General features: G+C 35.9%; 1 protein-coding gene across 1 annotated transcript in view; it reads left to right on the top strand.

The window, feature by feature from the left end:
* Window positions 1-16,803, top strand: part of TTC39C (tetratricopeptide repeat domain 39C) — a 24,475-nt gene that overhangs the window by 4,097 nt on the left and 3,575 nt on the right. The window contains exons 4-11 of the mRNA XM_010162550.1: window positions 2,189-2,543; window positions 3,750-3,918; window positions 10,203-10,296; window positions 11,135-11,242; window positions 11,772-11,881; window positions 12,577-12,700; window positions 15,090-15,187; window positions 16,063-16,167. Coding sequence (XP_010160852.1) covers window positions 2,189-2,543; window positions 3,750-3,918; window positions 10,203-10,296; window positions 11,135-11,242; window positions 11,772-11,881; window positions 12,577-12,700; window positions 15,090-15,187; window positions 16,063-16,167 — 1,163 coding nt within the window. The remainder of the gene's footprint in view (window positions 1-2,188; window positions 2,544-3,749; window positions 3,919-10,202; window positions 10,297-11,134; window positions 11,243-11,771; window positions 11,882-12,576; window positions 12,701-15,089; window positions 15,188-16,062; window positions 16,168-16,803) is intronic.

Raw genomic sequence — 16,803 nt, 5'->3', positions numbered from 1 at the left:
CGTTTGATCCAGTTTTTTTATTTCAGTTTTTTGAGTACATTATTGTTCTGGTTATGTATAAACATCTTTTGTTTTTATAATGTTTCTGTACAGAAATAGCAACCAGATTATTGAAATGACTAATTTAAAAAAAAAAAAAAAAAAAAAGCATTCCTCAGAGGCAGGTAAATATGTCTCATCAGTGGATAAGGTGAAAAGTTTCTTGTGTTTTTCTTCCTGGAACAGTTTGACAAGAAGCATATGATGACCTGCAAGCTGCTTTCTTATATACCTAACACATTTCAGATTTTTCTTTCCACCTTCATGGATGTATTAGAAATAGTTTCATTGTAAAGCTAGTAACACGGCAATGTATATTGGCTTCCCACAGCAATGTTGAACTGCCCTTTCCTGGTATTTACCATTGCTGTCATGGGTCTGCCTGCTTTCAGAAGATGATATTGGGAAATCAGCTCAGCAATTGGGCTTGATTTAATTTTTGTGTTTAAAAAGTCAGAAATTACTTTTGTTTGTTAGATTGTTTTATCTTAGTGTAGCAAATCTGTTAGAGTTATGCTGTGTTAATGTACTATTCATGACGGCACACTAATGGAACTAAAGGCTAAAACGATGCTTTTTTCCACTTCATGTCCTTTCTTTGATGCATACATCGGAACACAGTAGTTAACTATTAGCAGAAATGTTATCTGCAGGACAAGTAAAATGTGGATTTTTCCTTATTTGTCTGCTGCATTGCTATGCATAGTTGTATGAGCATCCAGCTTGTGGTGAACCACATAACTTTTAAAATATTCTATGCGGCCAAAAAGTGACCTAACTGCTTAAAATTGAAGTAACATTAGTTTTGTAATGAAGCTGAATCATGGTGGGGGTTTATATTTTTAATTGTAACACTTTAATATGGAGCTCAAGATCGAGGATTAATTTTTTTAATACTTTTTAAGTTCATGTTGGCAAAACCCTCCTGTCACAACTGAGAATACAAATTTTACCATCTTTCTCAGGGTGATTTCTTAAGACTATCAAACTAGCCTCGTCCCCTTTTCATACAATAGGAATCCAAAAAGAGGTAGTCTAGTCAGTGATGATGTTTTCTATAGAATTTTTTTTTTTTTTTTGGTAATTGGAAGGATTTTGTCAAAGATGTCAAAGGCTTATAAAGAGTGGTTTGGTATTTTTCCTTCATTTTCCTTCTCTTTGACACACCCCACCTGTTATGATCTAATTCTGGCATCAGTTATAACACTGATCTCTGCAAATTTGGTGATACCAGTTTAGAGCATTGCTGCTATAGCCATGCTTTTATTTTCTCTCCTTTTTAGTTAACTCCTTTGTCACTGCAGTTCCTAATTCTCATGGCTTTGTCACAGACAAAGTGCTGGTGCCTGCTTTTACGATTAACATGTACAAGTCTGTTCTGTGTCCACTTGCTGTTACCAAGATGAATGCTGTGTAAATAGGCAAATTGAACATCTTAATCTTTTAGTATCGTGCTTTTCTTTACCCTGCTATGAAGAGAACGATGAGACTGAGAATTCTCCGTTCTCAGCTGACAATGCTCAAGACCAGATTTCTAGGGAAATTAGGTAGCCAGCTTGCTTTTGAAATTGAGGAAGTTAGACAACAGAAAAATGTTTTAAAAACATAAAATTTATGCATTATTTTATTTTTTTCCTTAATTATAAGGCGCTGTGTTCGTATGAGAGGCAGGGAAATGATGATGTTGGAAATCTTATTATCTAACCTAAAGGAAGGGGATTTTTTAGTGTTTTCCCATCAGCTATGTTTGAACATCATTTGGGCTTGAGAGGTGTAATCTCTTGAGTTTTGCTTCTCTCTTTTTGCCAGGCAGCCATTTAATCTCCACTGTATAGCAGAGCAGAAGCCAGCATTAAGTTTTTTGATTTCTTTCTTTCTTTCTGGCAGTTGCATTGCTACATAGCTGAAGGGAAGTCCCTTTGTATTGCATGCTGTTTTAAAGTCTCTGGTTGAAAAGCATTTAAGTTTTTAGTGCCCAGTATGAAAGACAGACCTTCTCAAGGTAGCAGTAGTGATTGCAAAATCCTTTATGCAGTACGTTAATGCAGATAGAGAGAGCATCCTTGGATTTGTGAAATAGCATTTATTACTTACTATATTTTACTCCTGAAATATGTCCTTGAATTATTTTTTTTTCCTTCATTTTTAGCGTACATAAAAGGTGGGTGGATACTCCGAAAAGCCTGGAAAATTTACAATAAGTGCTATACGGACATTAATACACTTCAGGAAATATATCAGAAGAAAACAACTCAGGAATCCTTGACTTCTGATGCTGCAAATGATAATCATATTGCTGCAGAAGGTGTAACGGAGGATTCGCTAAACAGACTGAAAGGTGCTGTTAGCTTTGGATATGGACTTTTTCATCTTTGCATATCCATGGTGCCCCCAAACCTGCTCAAAATCATCAACCTGCTGGGTTTTCCTGGAGACCGCCTACAGGGGCTTTCTTCACTGATGTATGCAAGTGAAAGTAAGGACATGAAGGCCCCTTTAGCTACGTGAGTAGCTATATTGAAATGCTTTGGTAGATAACTTAGTACTAAAAGTAAGTAACTGGAAAAAAGTCAAAGCCAAAAAGTCGTGTTGCTTTAAAGGAAACAACAGCAGGTAAAATAAACTTGTAGTTTGTTATTTAACATGTGATGGTTTAGTAAATTCATCACTTACTAGTGCATGAGATCTCTCTGCTGTTAGTTATTTACATGTATTTGGGGTTTGTGTCAGTATTTTGCTGTATTCTTCAGTACCTTCTATTCTAATGTCTAATGATTCATATGGCAGCAGAGTAAATGAAAGCACCCCCTGAAGGCTGAGGAAAGTACCTGAGTTCTATTCTCTGCTATGGAGAGCATGCTATTTCATATGAGTCATTGATCTCACCTAGCTCTTTATCCTTACTATTAACCAAAGATCTTTTCCAGTTTATTTTGAATTTTAGCATTTGAGTAAATTTAGATGTTCCCATATAGTCTTTTTTAGAGGAATATTTTTTGAGTACTCTTTTTCCCAAGCCTTTATACTGCATTCAGGTCTTTTTATCACGTGAAGGGATAGCCAGGAATGCTTAGAAGAGCTAAAGTCTCTTCTGCTTGGGAAGAAGAATTGGATTTATGATTGGTTAAGAAAGCTTAACATTAAAAGTTCTTGTTGATTTGTTCTTTCTTCTTTCTGGAGAAGAAAAACAGTATTTTTGGGAGTGTTACCTCCTTCACATGGTCTTGGAAGTCTTTGCTCCTGGAAACAGGGGCAAAGCACAATGTAGGTCATGTAGATGTCTGCCCTTCTGAACACCGGATGTTTTTCTGTTTGACATTGATTTCAAGTGTGTCATCTGATGTGTGTTTAGTTTTGTTGTTGGTTTTGTTTTTGGATTTTTTTTTCTTTCTTTAATTTTTGAAGTTTTCCCATGGCTTTTTTTTTTTTTTTTTAAATCTATAGTATTCTAAAGGCTTGACTGCTTTGATGATTTAAGCTTGATCTTTACCTTTGGGTAATGTGCATTGAGTTGTATGTTCAGGTGCAGTTTAGGAGTATGTTGATGTATGGCAATAGTATTGTGTTTGTTTTTAAAGCCAGGTTGTATAAGAAAAGTTTCATATCTTTCTTTGTCTTTCAGAATAATTAAAAAATTTGCCTGTGTAGAATGGTATCCTTCAATTTCAGTTCATGAGCTGTAATCCTTTTTACTCCTATGTTTCTTTTAGATTGGCTCTGTTGTGGTACCACACAGTTGTTCGTCCCTTTTTTGCCCTTGATGGCAGCGATAACAAGGCGGGATTGAAAGAGGCAAAAGAAATTCTTGCAAAAAAGGAATCTGCTTATCCGAATTCTTCTCTATTCATGTTCTTCAAGGGAAGGATTCAGCGATTAGAGGTATTGCATGTTTTCTTGCTTTTGACTGATTTCTCCTCCTTACCCTTTGTTATTTTATGTTTTTCTGATGTGAATGAACTGCACAAGCTTCAGAAAATTGTGAGTAAAGAGATAGATGCATGGAAAGATGGGTAAGAAAAAAGGATTAATTCCTTAGTTTCACGTTCATACGCCTCACCTGGTCTTTCATTACTTCTATTGAAATTAATGGCACTTCTAAGTTCTTTTTCAGCTGCTTGATACATTTGTAGCTCTGTTCTAAAAGGAAGTGCCTTTGGTCACTCATGAGTTTCTTGTGGTATAAATAGCTATTTCACTTTTGCTTGTCAAGCTAGAATCTGAGCATTATCTGCTGAGTTCACAGCATTTATCTTCCCCTTTTCATTTTATGCATTGTTCACATACGGCTAATTTGCTGCAATCATTTCCCTTAAATAACTGCTTTTGCTTTTAAGAGGTCAAGCCAGGGTGCTTTCTGTTGCTAAGGGTGAGCTCTGACCCAAGCAGAAATGTATTCACCGAAAATGTGTTTGTGAATGCTGTTGTGGGTGTTAGTCAAACACTGCAGCAACCTCGTGGTTTTTGGCAGAGTTACTCTTTAAGAATCTGTGATAATACAAGATGGTGATGAGTACTTCAAACTATTCAACTCCTAGCTGCTGCTCTTATCAGACCAGGATATTTCCAGAGCAGTTACATTAACAAGAAAACCCAACACAAAAGCACAAACCCAGAATGTTCAAACCCTTCATCTCAACATTATAATTCAAAGAGCTAATCCAGATCTTAGTATTAATGGTCATTCTTTGCTAGGGTTTGCAGTTAACTCTCTCAAATACAACTTAATATTTTGAAGGAGGGAGCAACAGTAACAGAATTTGGGGGGGCATGCTTCTCTGGCCTGTCAGATTTTGTAGGCACATTCTTGCATGGGGTTTGGATATTGTTTTTCTTTTTTGTTGTCTTCCTGAAACCAAAAGTGGATTTGAGGAATCCCACTGTCAGAGGCAAGCTGTCAGTCTTTGGGAAGTATTGCTGTTTTGAAGTATTGCTCAGTTACATGCATATTCCATTCTTGTGGAAAAAATCATAGTTAGGAATAGCTACAAACTGAAAGCAAGTGCAGTTAAAAATGTAAATTTGTTGATTGACAGAGTATGACTTGGTATTTCATGTTTAGTGTAATGAGGGATAAAATTCAACTATTACATGAGTCTTCAAACTTTCAGGGCAAGCTAGGGCAAAATTATAAACACAGTTGTCAATAAACTGAATTTATGTTTCTATGTGTAAATACACTGTGTGGGACAAATGTCAGTTGTGTGTAGTCTGTCCCTTTCTGGAGTACTGTAATGTTTCAAAGCACAGTTCTCGTTGTCTTAGGGTATTTGTACAGTAATTGGTGCTGTATGTAGACACTGAAGTTTAGGTTGAAGCGAGATAGTTGGTGCAAGAGTCAGTCCACACACAGAGATATATATGTGTATGTGTGTATTTTTCCTTTTCTACGGAGAAAAGAAACAGTAAGGAGCAAAGTTCAGCCATGGGCACCTGGAGGCAGGGAGACTGTTCAGAAGGCAAAAGCAGTAGTGCAAGACTGGACTGTAAGAAACACATCAGACAAAGGAAAAAATGACCAAGGAAGGCATTTGAGGAGGGAAGATTTCCCAGTGACAGGGCTATGAAAGACAAATGAAGAGCATGTGACCATATAATGCTTTGTGCTCCAGAAATCATGGATTAATATTAGTCAATAAAAGCCTTAACAGACTTTGGTTTTCTCTGAAGTAGCCTTATAGGTACTATAAATTTGGACTGAATTATCTTTCAACTTTTTTCCCAGATTCGTATTTTTCAGAAATGAAATCTGAAAGCATTTGGAGACTGTTGAAATGAATGAGTTGAGGGAACGCAGAGGAGGATGATCTAGGGAAGCTGGAATGAAAGTGCACCAGAAAACTAAAGGTTGCACTAGTAGACTGATCAAATGTCTCTTTTTCAAAGCGTACATTAAGAGACACTATTTCAAAAGCAGCATTTTTCCTGACTTTTACATAATTCGCTTGAGTTGCTTTTATGGACATAACTATTATTGTGCTTTATTTCTGATTGTATGGTATGTATTCCAGCCTCACAGGTGCTTCTTTGTGAATGTCTGACTTTTTCTGTCTTTAAAATACATTCCACTAAAGCTGATAGTGATGTTTCATGTAAGCTTAAGCTACTAAAACCAAGTGAGAATAATGTTTTATACTTGTGTCTAGAGGGTTCTTATAAAATGTAATTAGTATAACAGCTGCTGAAACTCACTGGTCTGAAATCCAGAATTTCTGGCTGTACCCTTGGGCCTTTCTTCTTATTACTGTAAAAATAAAAACGTTGCCATCCATTTGGTAAATGTGTCTTGTCTAATGTTATAATTATGTTAATAATTTACTTTAAATTTTTAATTTACTTACGTTACTTTTAAACTTTTAATTTACTTATGTTAATAATTTACTTTTAAAATTGTGACTTAAACTATTCAAGTGTGGTATTGTGGCAAAAAAAAAATCCATCTACTTTTTAAAATAGTACAGATCACCCCACTCACAAATAGCTAAATGGATTGATAGCTTCATGTGGAGAGCAGTAAGGGTATAAAGCAAAAATAAAGTGTCTGACCAAATAATGAACTGGGCAAGATTGCTTCTCTTTGATTGGGAACAGAGTCTGGGTGTAAATATATAAAGAAGTAATCTCTGGGGCTGGGACAAAAACCCCTCAGGTTCTGAGGCTTGGTCTGTAGAGTTCAGCTGGTACAGGTACATGTTAAGAGTCGGAAGGAAAAGGTACCAAATCCTCCAGCTGATGGGGAGAACGCTAGCGCTGCGTTCAGGTGTGCTGCAGTGAGTCTGGGGTGCAGGCTAGTGAAAACGTGCAGTGAGATTGCAGGCTTAAATATACTGCTGACTGGTACTCTTGCTTTCTAATTACCTCTTGTAGACACCTTGGTATCACTGTATCATTCTTATTCAGGGATGGGAGGGTGTGGTACGGAAAAATAGACTGAGGGCAAGAGTAACAGTAAGCATTGAAAAGTCTAGATTAATTTTGTAGAATAAAGTCACAATGATGACTTTAAAGTAAAGAAATTGTCAGAGCTTCATAGTGTAAAGGGTTACTTTCAGGAATTGTGCTGGCCTCTGTAGTTACTTGTTCTAGGCCATAAAATACAGAATCCTAGTTTTAGGATGCCTCTATTTTGATTTTATGTCATGTCTAAGGAGAAATGGAGGGGGGTGTTAAGGAATGGAAAACACAGGCTTTGAAATTTCCATATAGTGTCTTTCAGTGTAAATTGTCCCATTCTAGATACTGGGGTTTTTTTTTTGTTTCCCCTTAATTATGAGCATGACTTCTTAAAAGCTTTACAAATTCATAGTGCTGATTTAGAATAGATAGGTCCTGGGAGGGAGAAAGTGTCCTGAGATTTCAGAACAGCTCTGGGGGGAAACGTGTTGACTCAGGAAGCCACCTTAGCTCGGTAAGCTCTGTAGATACTTAGTTGGTGGGTTGGGGTGTTTCTGGCTTTAATCTGAAGTAAAGAAATGTAAGATTATGGTTCTCACATTAGCTTTAATAATCCTTTCTATGATTCTGTAGTTCTATATATTACATATTTTATGGATTAATCTTTTTTTACCTTTGTATTATGTCAGAGAGAGGCATGAGTGATGCCTGTTGAAGGAATTACCAGTGTGTGTATGTCTGTATTTTTAAATCTGAAGAACATCAATTTCAGTCATCAGCCATGATGTTATACTTGCAGACTTTTTGGACTTTACAATTCTTTTTGGTTATTCTCTGAAATAGTAAATGAATAGTAATTATTTTAAGAATAACGCTAAGAGCAGAAATTCATATTCCAGCATGTTGTCACAATCCCTGGAGATGATTGAAACTTTAATTATTAAGGAATGTCACTGAAACTTACTGAGCTTGATGCTTAATGAAAACTTAGGCACATGTCATAACACTTGAGAGATGTAGACAGTTAGAGAAATTGATTATAGAAGATTGAATATTTAACTAACTGGACTTGTATGTTACTAGGTGGTCGATATTTCATGTGCTGCCTCAGGCTGGTGTGTGGCATTGCACAGAATGATGTAATTGCCATTAGTCATTGTGTGGAATAAAATGCCCTACAAATAAGTGATTTATGTTCTGAAATTTTTAGGTTTTTAGAAGGCAAAGTATCTTCACACAGGACTAAATAGTTAGGATTTTTAAATTTTTTAAATTTTCCTCAGAAGCATTCAGAAGTAGATTTACTGAACTTCTAAACTTCTTGGCACAAAGATAAAGTTTTAAGCTGACATTATTTTATTTTACTTTTTCTGTATGTCTAGGCTTATAACACTTATATTCCAGGAAATTTTGTTGGGGTGATCCAGCATCAATGGAGTAATGTGTGGTGGAGAGAATGTGCTGCCACAAAAGTAAACAAGCTGTACATTGCTTAAGCTCCCTGGTAGCTTTGAGGGCTGATATAACTCACCTGTCTCTCTGTGTAGTCTATTCTTCTGTCATCCCAAAAAGCATCTTAGTCTAAGCACAGTTTTCTTTTCTGAGTGTACAGTGTTTATGTTGGTATAGCTGTGGATCCCTTGCTGGCAGTTGTGCTGTCTTGATGCTCTATATATGATTTATGGTTAAATTGTTCCTCAGCAACTAAAACAGTTTACCCTGATGAGACAAAGGAGAAAATACAATAAATCACTTCAGAGCCCTGCAGAGTTTTGCAGAAATTTTTTGAATTCAGTTATACTTGCGTAGGCGGCAGGTTTGCTTTTTCATGGGTTTCTTTCACTTACGTGCTTAGCCAGCAGACTGGCTTAAAGATTCTTCTGTTGTATAAATTATTATAATTGTATGTGAGAACAAATATAGGAACACTGTTTGTCCTGGTTTTTGCTAGGATAGGGTTAATTTTCTTCTTAGTAGTTAGAAAATGGGCATAGCCCATATTGGGATGTATAATGTATAAAACTAATTAAAAGTTGATTTGCACCCCCCACCTTTCCCATCCTAGAGTGGGAAAACTAGAAATTAAGGTAGTCAAAAGAACTATCATTCTACTTCTTGCAAAACTGTCAGCCTCTTTTTGCTAAGCTGTTGGTAACTAATGATTTTATCAAAGTGGTTTTTATTTCATATACCTTTTATCATCTTACATGTCATGCAGCGTTCCTGAATTCTTTATTAACTGTTACTTAAAGTGATTACTGAAGGATGTGGAAAAAAGTGAAATAGTTCAAAATAAATTAAATTAAACATTATAGATACCCTTATTTTGCAAAAAGCTAAACTTTCTTCGCAAATGATAAAAATATGACTTTTAAAGGTGGAATTACTAATAAGAGTAGAAATGCTTACCGCATAAAACCAATGGGTTTTGGACTCAATAGCAAATAGAAAGAATGCAGACACTGATTTTTAAGGTTGAGAGATGATCTGAACTGGCTGTAAGTTACTGGTGATTGTTATTATGCTACTATCCTCTATTATCCCCCTCTTCCCTTTTTTACTCTGTGGTGTTCCACATTTCTCTTTTTATATGACTTCTAGAGTGGAAGTTCCTTATCATACATTTTAATTTTTACTGTTGCATGTGGTGGAACTGATTGTTAGTGCCCTGCAAGCAAACACTTTGCATTCTTGTCTCAAGTTTTATTTAAATATAAAACTGAGTTGCTTTGTATTAGTGATTCTTAATTCCCTTGTCTCTTATAATTTGGCTTTTGTATTATGTTTCATATCATGCATACAAAATATATGAAAAATCTGTTCACTATGGGACCTCTTTAAGATGCTCATTTATGATTGTAAATAAAGGCTTTGTCATAATTTGCTCATACTTCCTTTCAAAAGTGATCAGGTTGAGGGAGCTGGGAGGAGGGAAGCTGGCCAAAGGAATTTCAGTGTGGAGCTGGTATATTGAATTAATATTAACCCTTCTCCTTCAGACTGTTAGCTCTGTGATGGGTTTTAGCTCATTCAAAATAATCTAGAGTAAGAAATTAATTTTGAGGTTTTCCTCTCAGTGGGATGTTGTGCCTCTTTCATGTAATCAGACCAGAGCCTGCAATCTGTAGGACGCTTTAATTTTTTTTTTAACCATATAGTTATTTTTAAATACCTATTAACAGAAATCTGAATGTTTTCTTTACCAAAATCAAATTATCATTTTAAATTTCAGACAGCTGATTTTTTTTTTCCCCTTTTTTCACTTTTGATAGTGTCAAATTAATAGTGCCTTGACCTCATTTCATACTGCTTTGGAACTTGCAACAGATCAAAGAGAGATTCAACATGTCTGCTTATATGAAATAGGTAAGTTGGATATGTTTATACTAGAAATAGCTCACTTTCAAGTTTAGACTAGTAACTTCAATAAACAAACTGGATTATTTTTATTAGTATTTTAAAAAAGGGTTTAGGTTACTGGCCTTTGTTTTGGATGGATTATGGTAATAATCCTGTCTTGTTTGGGCAAGTAGGATTCAACAATGTTTCGCAATTTTAAAGTTTTCTGCAAATACAAGGTGATGCAAAATCAGAAAATAGACTGTAGAATCAAGGGGCAAGCTGTTCACTTACAGAATATTATTTAAAATGAGAAATTAATTTGTCTGATTTGTCTGTGGAGTCACCATTTCTATGCTGAAAACTAATTGGTCTAGTGGAGCTTCACAGTTTGCAGGGCCTATATTTCATGTTCATTTCCTTCTATCAATAGCAATATATGCTATATGGTTTTTATTTGTATATAAGTATAGAGTGGAGAAGGTATGTTGCTTCAAGCTTTAAATGTCTTGTTAAGGGATCTTGTCACAATGGGGAAGAAGAAGGGAGCAAGTAGTAGCTTTGTAAGTTTCAGCATCCTACAAAATACGGTATTTAAATAAAGCAAGCTTTCAGTGTCTATGAGATTTGTTCTTTTGAAGTGGATTTTATTGTTTTGTATGGAATCTTACAATTCAACATTTTCCAAGAAATTTAAACCAGGCTTTAAATATGTGATAGGTTTGTTTTCTTTTTAACTTTACCAGTTATTGGTATAATTGTTAAACTACCTCCAGCTCCCCTAACAGGCTGTGTGTTTCAGTCATGTTGACACCAAAATTGAATTACTGTGCTTTCTCTGGAGTTAAATTAGTCCTGTTTTTAGGTTGGTGCAGCATGATAGAGATGAATTTCAAGGATGCATTTGAATCCTTTGAAAGGCTTAAAAATGAATCCAGGTGGTCGCAGTGCTACTATGCTTATTTAACAGCAGGTGAGTATATTCAATGTGTTGGATAAGAGATAAATCAGTGGTATGATAAGGTTCTGCTGCTGTTTTGGGAAACTTACTAGTGCACATAGTGCCTTCTACACTGCCTGCTGCTTATGCAGCTTTATGCCAGACTTGATTTACGTAATTTTGTTTGTTTATATGATGTACACTTGCATGTGTGCACTTGTACATGTATGTGGGTATATTCTCTCCCTCTGTCTCTCTCCTTCTAGATGTGGATACAGTTATGATTGTCAGTGTAGTGACAGGTCATGTAACAGTGTATTGCAAAGATTTAATAAATTAATCCTTAGAGGTTGGGTGGTATTAGTTCCTTTAATGGGTATGAAAAAGAAGTATTGACTTGTTAATCATCACAGAGAGTACCTAGGAGAGTTGTGATTTGCATGTTTGTCAAATCCTCAGTCTTGATCCTTTTTTCCTGTGACTATGTGATACCTGATCTTGATTTTTTTCCCCTGTTTCATGTCCTAGTAGTGTTAACACGTTTTTGTTTGTGTTCTTACAGTGTGTCAAGGAGCCACTGGTGATGTCAGTGGTGCTCAGAATGTGTTCAAGGAAGTTCAGAAGCTTTTCAAAAGAAAAAACAATCAGATTGAACAATTTTCAGTGAAAAAGGTTTGGTTTAGCATAGGCTGACTTGTTTCAGTACAGTAATTACACTTGGTAATTCTGCTGGATTCTTTACCAGTATTTATTTTTTAAAGATGTATCTGTTCTTTCCTGTGTTGCTTCTGTAGAATTAGTGGGAATGATCCAAGTGGAAAAACAATACTGTCATGTCTTTTAAGGACCTAGCAAAAGAAATGTGAATTAGCTATTCACTTTACAACTAAAGTAGTTATTAAAGATAAAAATACATGATAGTGTAGTTGCTTTGGTAATTTTCCTTCTAGCTTTGTCTTTCTCACTCCTTTTTATCTTGTCTTGTTTGTCAAAGCCTTAGTTCTTTTTGAAAGCTAGGAATTGTCTAGGAAATATCTCCCAACTGATAATTTTGCAAATGTTAATGTTTCAGCATCGGGTCAGTGTGTATTTGGGATTATGAAATACAATAAAACAAATCTAGGCTGCATACCAGGAAGCTTTAATTTTGATCAATATGTAAGACCTTAAATTAATTGAAAATTTTGTATTTTTTTTCATCTTAAAGTCTTTAAGCTAAGTTACCACTGACTTTATTTTCATAAAATTGTTGGATGCTTTCATGAAACAATGAGAATTACTGTTTGTGTTGTATTGTTTGTGAATATTATGTTCCCTGTAAAAAGACAGATGACGGATCTCCCTTCCCTCTCTCCCCACCTTTGCAGGCAGATAGATTTAGGAAACAAATGCCGACCAAAGAGCTCTGTGTCCTGGCATCCATTGAAGTATTGTACTTATGGAAAGCCCTTCCAAATTGTTCCCTCTCGAACTTACAGCATATGAGCCAAGGTATAATACAGTTCCTTGATTTATTTATTTACTTTTTTAAATGAAGTGTATAATTTAATTCTGTTGTGTGAAGCAGCTGATCGTTGTAGCGTGAAAATTCAAACCTGTGTGCATATGTCATAGCAAAACAGTTTGAGTAACAGTAGAACAATGACCCATTGAGATTCAGCTTAATGCTTCATTTTTTCCATTTTGATAGATTTTTGGGAGAAGTTTAGCTGCCTTGCTGCATGTAGTTGGTTTTTTTGATCAGTTGTGTTTGCCCATTGTTTAAAATGAAACAATAGTGTAATATTGTTCCAAGTCACTATGCAAAATTTAACTCATTTAAACCTAGCTACAAAATAAAAAAATAAAACTACCAGTTTGGTTCTGCATATCAGTTTTCTTCTAGCTGGAAATATGCAGCTTGTGAGGTCATCTATGACATGATAAGGGTTCTATTTATCTTGGCTGCTGGGATCATCTTAGTGGTGAATGAAAGCAGCATTTTATGGTTGCCTCTTTGTTAGTCTCCAGATGTCTCTGTCACATGAAGCTTATGGTAACAGTGTTTCTCATGAAGTTTTCAGTACTTCTCCCTCCACCAAGTGGTCGGTCTTGTTTGCATTCTGCAAAGTTTCACATTGTTACCTGCTCATTTAGAAAAGAAAAGAAAAACTGTCTACCATGGAGATACTTCCTTTTTTTTTTTTTTGTAATTGTGAACTTTTGGGGATTGTACATTATTTTAATGTTAAGCAAGAAAACTTATCAGTCTTTAAGATGAGAGTTAGGACTAATTTTGGGGTTTTGTTCTGTTTTTAATTTAAGATAACTTGTCCATTTAAATTGTGTGATGGCAGTGGGTTACATTCAGATCCCTAGTTTTCCAGATCCAAAGGTAATGGTGAAGGCTTTAAAATTAGATTTACTTATGAAAAAATAAATTTCAGGACTTTTTTTGTCTGTCATTTGCCTTTAGAACAATCAGCTTTAGAGGTTGTAAAGAGTGTATGCTTTGCTCCCACACACTCAGAAGCAGTGTAGATCTTTCTGTGTAAGCCTCTAGCCAGTGGTGCGTGTTTTAATGTGAAATAGCAGTACAGATTCAGAGATATGCTTGTATGGTATGACACTGACAGATGTGTCTGCATCAGCAGTCCCTAGTTGAAGATTTTCTGCACAATGAGAATGTTGTTGCTGTGCCTTATATCTATCTCAAGAATGATGATAGAGGATATTTTTTATTTTATTTTTTTTCTCCTCTCTTGAACAATTGGAGTGTAGTATGCTGGGGCGAGTTTCCAGGCTTTTCCTCAGGGCTAAAAGTTGACTTAAAAATAAAGGAATTAATTTGGTTCCAAATGTATCTCTGCAAGTAAAATGCCAAGTAACTTGAGACTTGCAATACAAGTGAGAGTTGACAGCCTTGTGTATTGTGTAGGGTCCAAATACTTCACGCAGCCAACTCTTGGTTATTCATAGGTGGCTTATTTGGGTTGTGGATTAAATATGTTGTGAATGCAGAGCTAGTTAAGATCTGGCAGGGTTTATGAGATGAGGCAGAAGGTGAAGTTAAGGAGCTCTACTGATCCAGGCACAGCAGTTCAGCCCCTTCTAAAGGGAGGAAAAGCCCTGCAGGCCTCCCCGTGCCTCGGCCTTTCTGGATGTGACGGCGCAGACAAGTGCAAGTGGCTTCTCATGGAACTAGCCTTGATCTAACGGAGCTGGCACACAGAGCCTGATTCATCTAGAGTCGGTTACATGCATCATGGTTCAGTTCTTCCTGTAAACAGAGCACTACTCGGCTAAGGTACGCTCTGTCCCTGGATTGTGAACCACCTAAGGTCTGGCAAACGAGCCTTATTTCTCACTGAGAATTGTGATGCCAAAATACCCTAGTCTGGGTTTTTAAGTCCAGTACAGATTTTTGTGCATCTGTCACTTGGCTTCAGTTCAGGACCAATCAGCTTTGTCTGAACTGCTTGCCCTTTGGTCCTGATAACTTGAACTATGTATTTTTCTTTCAATATCTGGGACAACCCAGCTTCCCATAACATCAGGAGGACGTGCTTGTTTCTTAATCTTACCTTTTGGTGGATATTTCAAAGACCAGTAGAGAAATGGATTCTCCTCTTCTTCTGAGAAGAGCACACCAACTGGCTTTGACTTCAGCCCATTCGTTCCTGTTAGGAATTGTTCTCATGAGTAAGAGATTGCTTGATACGGTTCATACAAAATGGGGTGTATTTAAAAAAAAAATAAAATATATATATATTAACGTTACTAGCATCTCCTTTTTCTGGTTAAATTTAGTCATCAGACTAAAAGTCACCGTAGACCACAATTCTTGTGTAAGGAAGGATTTCAGTCCATCTTGTTTGTTTACTGGAATCTTTTCATTAAGCTTGTCAGGATGTTGATGATTCATCAGCTGTTGGTTTGAGGAATCTGCTTCTTGGTGCCATACATAAATGCTTAGGAAATTCTGAAGATGCTGTTCAGGTAAGTTGTTAAATGATACTTTACACCATTAATCGTATTTTACGAGCTATTCTGTTAAACAGTAAATATTTTTGAATAAGTGTGTTAAGCAAACTATTATTTTTCAGTGCTGTTGATCAGACTGTTTTGTGAATTCCAACAGAGTATGTCACGTTCTTTTCAAATCTGTTTAGCATGTCTTCATTATATTCTGTGTTGTAAAAGTAATTGTTGAATGAACATGGTAGCTAGAGTGGCTTGTAGGAGCAAGAGTAAAGGGGAGGCTGGGAAGAGGAATAGAAAAGTTCTTGGCTCTGCCGGATTTACTGTGTCCAACAAAGAAAACTTAATTAAAAAAACCAAACAAAAACCAACCAACCAAACAAAACCAAACCAACAAACAAACAAACAAAAACCCCAACAAAAAACAACAAAACAAAAAACTTGGAGTTTGACCTTTCAAAAGCATGGATTTGCTGCTTTTCCTCCAGACCGATTAGATACTGAGAGGTTTGATTATTAGCCCGTACCGAAGAATTTTGCCCCTGCATAAAGTGCAAGCATCTCTTAAATAATACAGGTACTTCATCTTGGATGTTAAAGTTCATTGTTAGATCTAGTATTTTTTCAATATAAAGTTGGAAAATTCTTGAAACAGTCGATATATTACTTGGTAAAAATCCAGACAAATAGTTTTGCCTTGATACAGTAGTGTCAGTGAAAACCTCTGGGTCCTTGCTTAACGAATCCCTACAATTGGAAATTTTTAATGTATTTTCATTTTAGATTTGGGATAATTTCTGGTGCTTGAAGTTGAACAGTACTTCTGGATTTTTCTAAGTATCAGTCACTTTTAATCTATTACTGCAATCTTTATTTCTTTATTTCTTCTTTAGTTCTTTCAGCGAGCTGCTAAAGATGAACTGTGCCGTCAAAACAACTTATATGTCCAGCCATACGCTTGCTATGAACTTGGCTGTCTTCTGTTAGACAATCCAGAGGTAATAGCCTAATCTATTTTTAAACTCTTAAAATTAGGGTGAGGAGTCAGCATACCACTATAAAAGCAGTGAAACGAAGTTTATAGCTGATTATGTTTAAATTTTAAAAATTTGGTTTATACCTACAGTGAAGAAATTCACTGCTTTGGTTTGGTGGTGGTTTTTTTTTTTTTCCAAACCAAGAAATGCAATGCTTTTTAGGTAATGATGTCTCACTCTTTTGCTATCAAGAGCTATAAGAACATTCTGAGGAGCTTAGTTATCTGTTGGTAACACTGCAGTAACTTGTTTTGTTGTTACTGAGCTTTATTTTTACTTAAAAAACAGAACCTGAGACCCTGGGATTCCTCAGGGCTGCTGTTACATTCCTGACTATTAGTGGTGTCTTTCTCTAGCAGTAAAATGAACATCTCTGCAAGCCTACAGCAATCAGTAAAGCAAGAATTTTAATGAGCATAGCACCACATTGTTTTGATTATTATGTAGTATTTTACCCCAAAAAACACCACAAAGATTTCATTTTTCACCTCTTTGATCTTACCATGATGCCCATTTTTTCGTATGTGCCTTATAGAAACAGTAGATGTAAGTACTGGGTACGGAAATACTTCTGTCACCCCTCAGGATGCAGAGACC

Source organism: Antrostomus carolinensis, unplaced genomic scaffold (genome assembly GCF_000700745.2).
Source record: "Antrostomus carolinensis isolate BGI_N321 unplaced genomic scaffold, ASM70074v2 scaffold3792, whole genome shotgun sequence".
NCBI classification, from domain to species: domain Eukaryota; kingdom Metazoa; phylum Chordata; class Aves; order Caprimulgiformes; family Caprimulgidae; genus Antrostomus; species Antrostomus carolinensis.
This window is presented reverse-complemented; position numbering and strand designations above follow the sequence as displayed.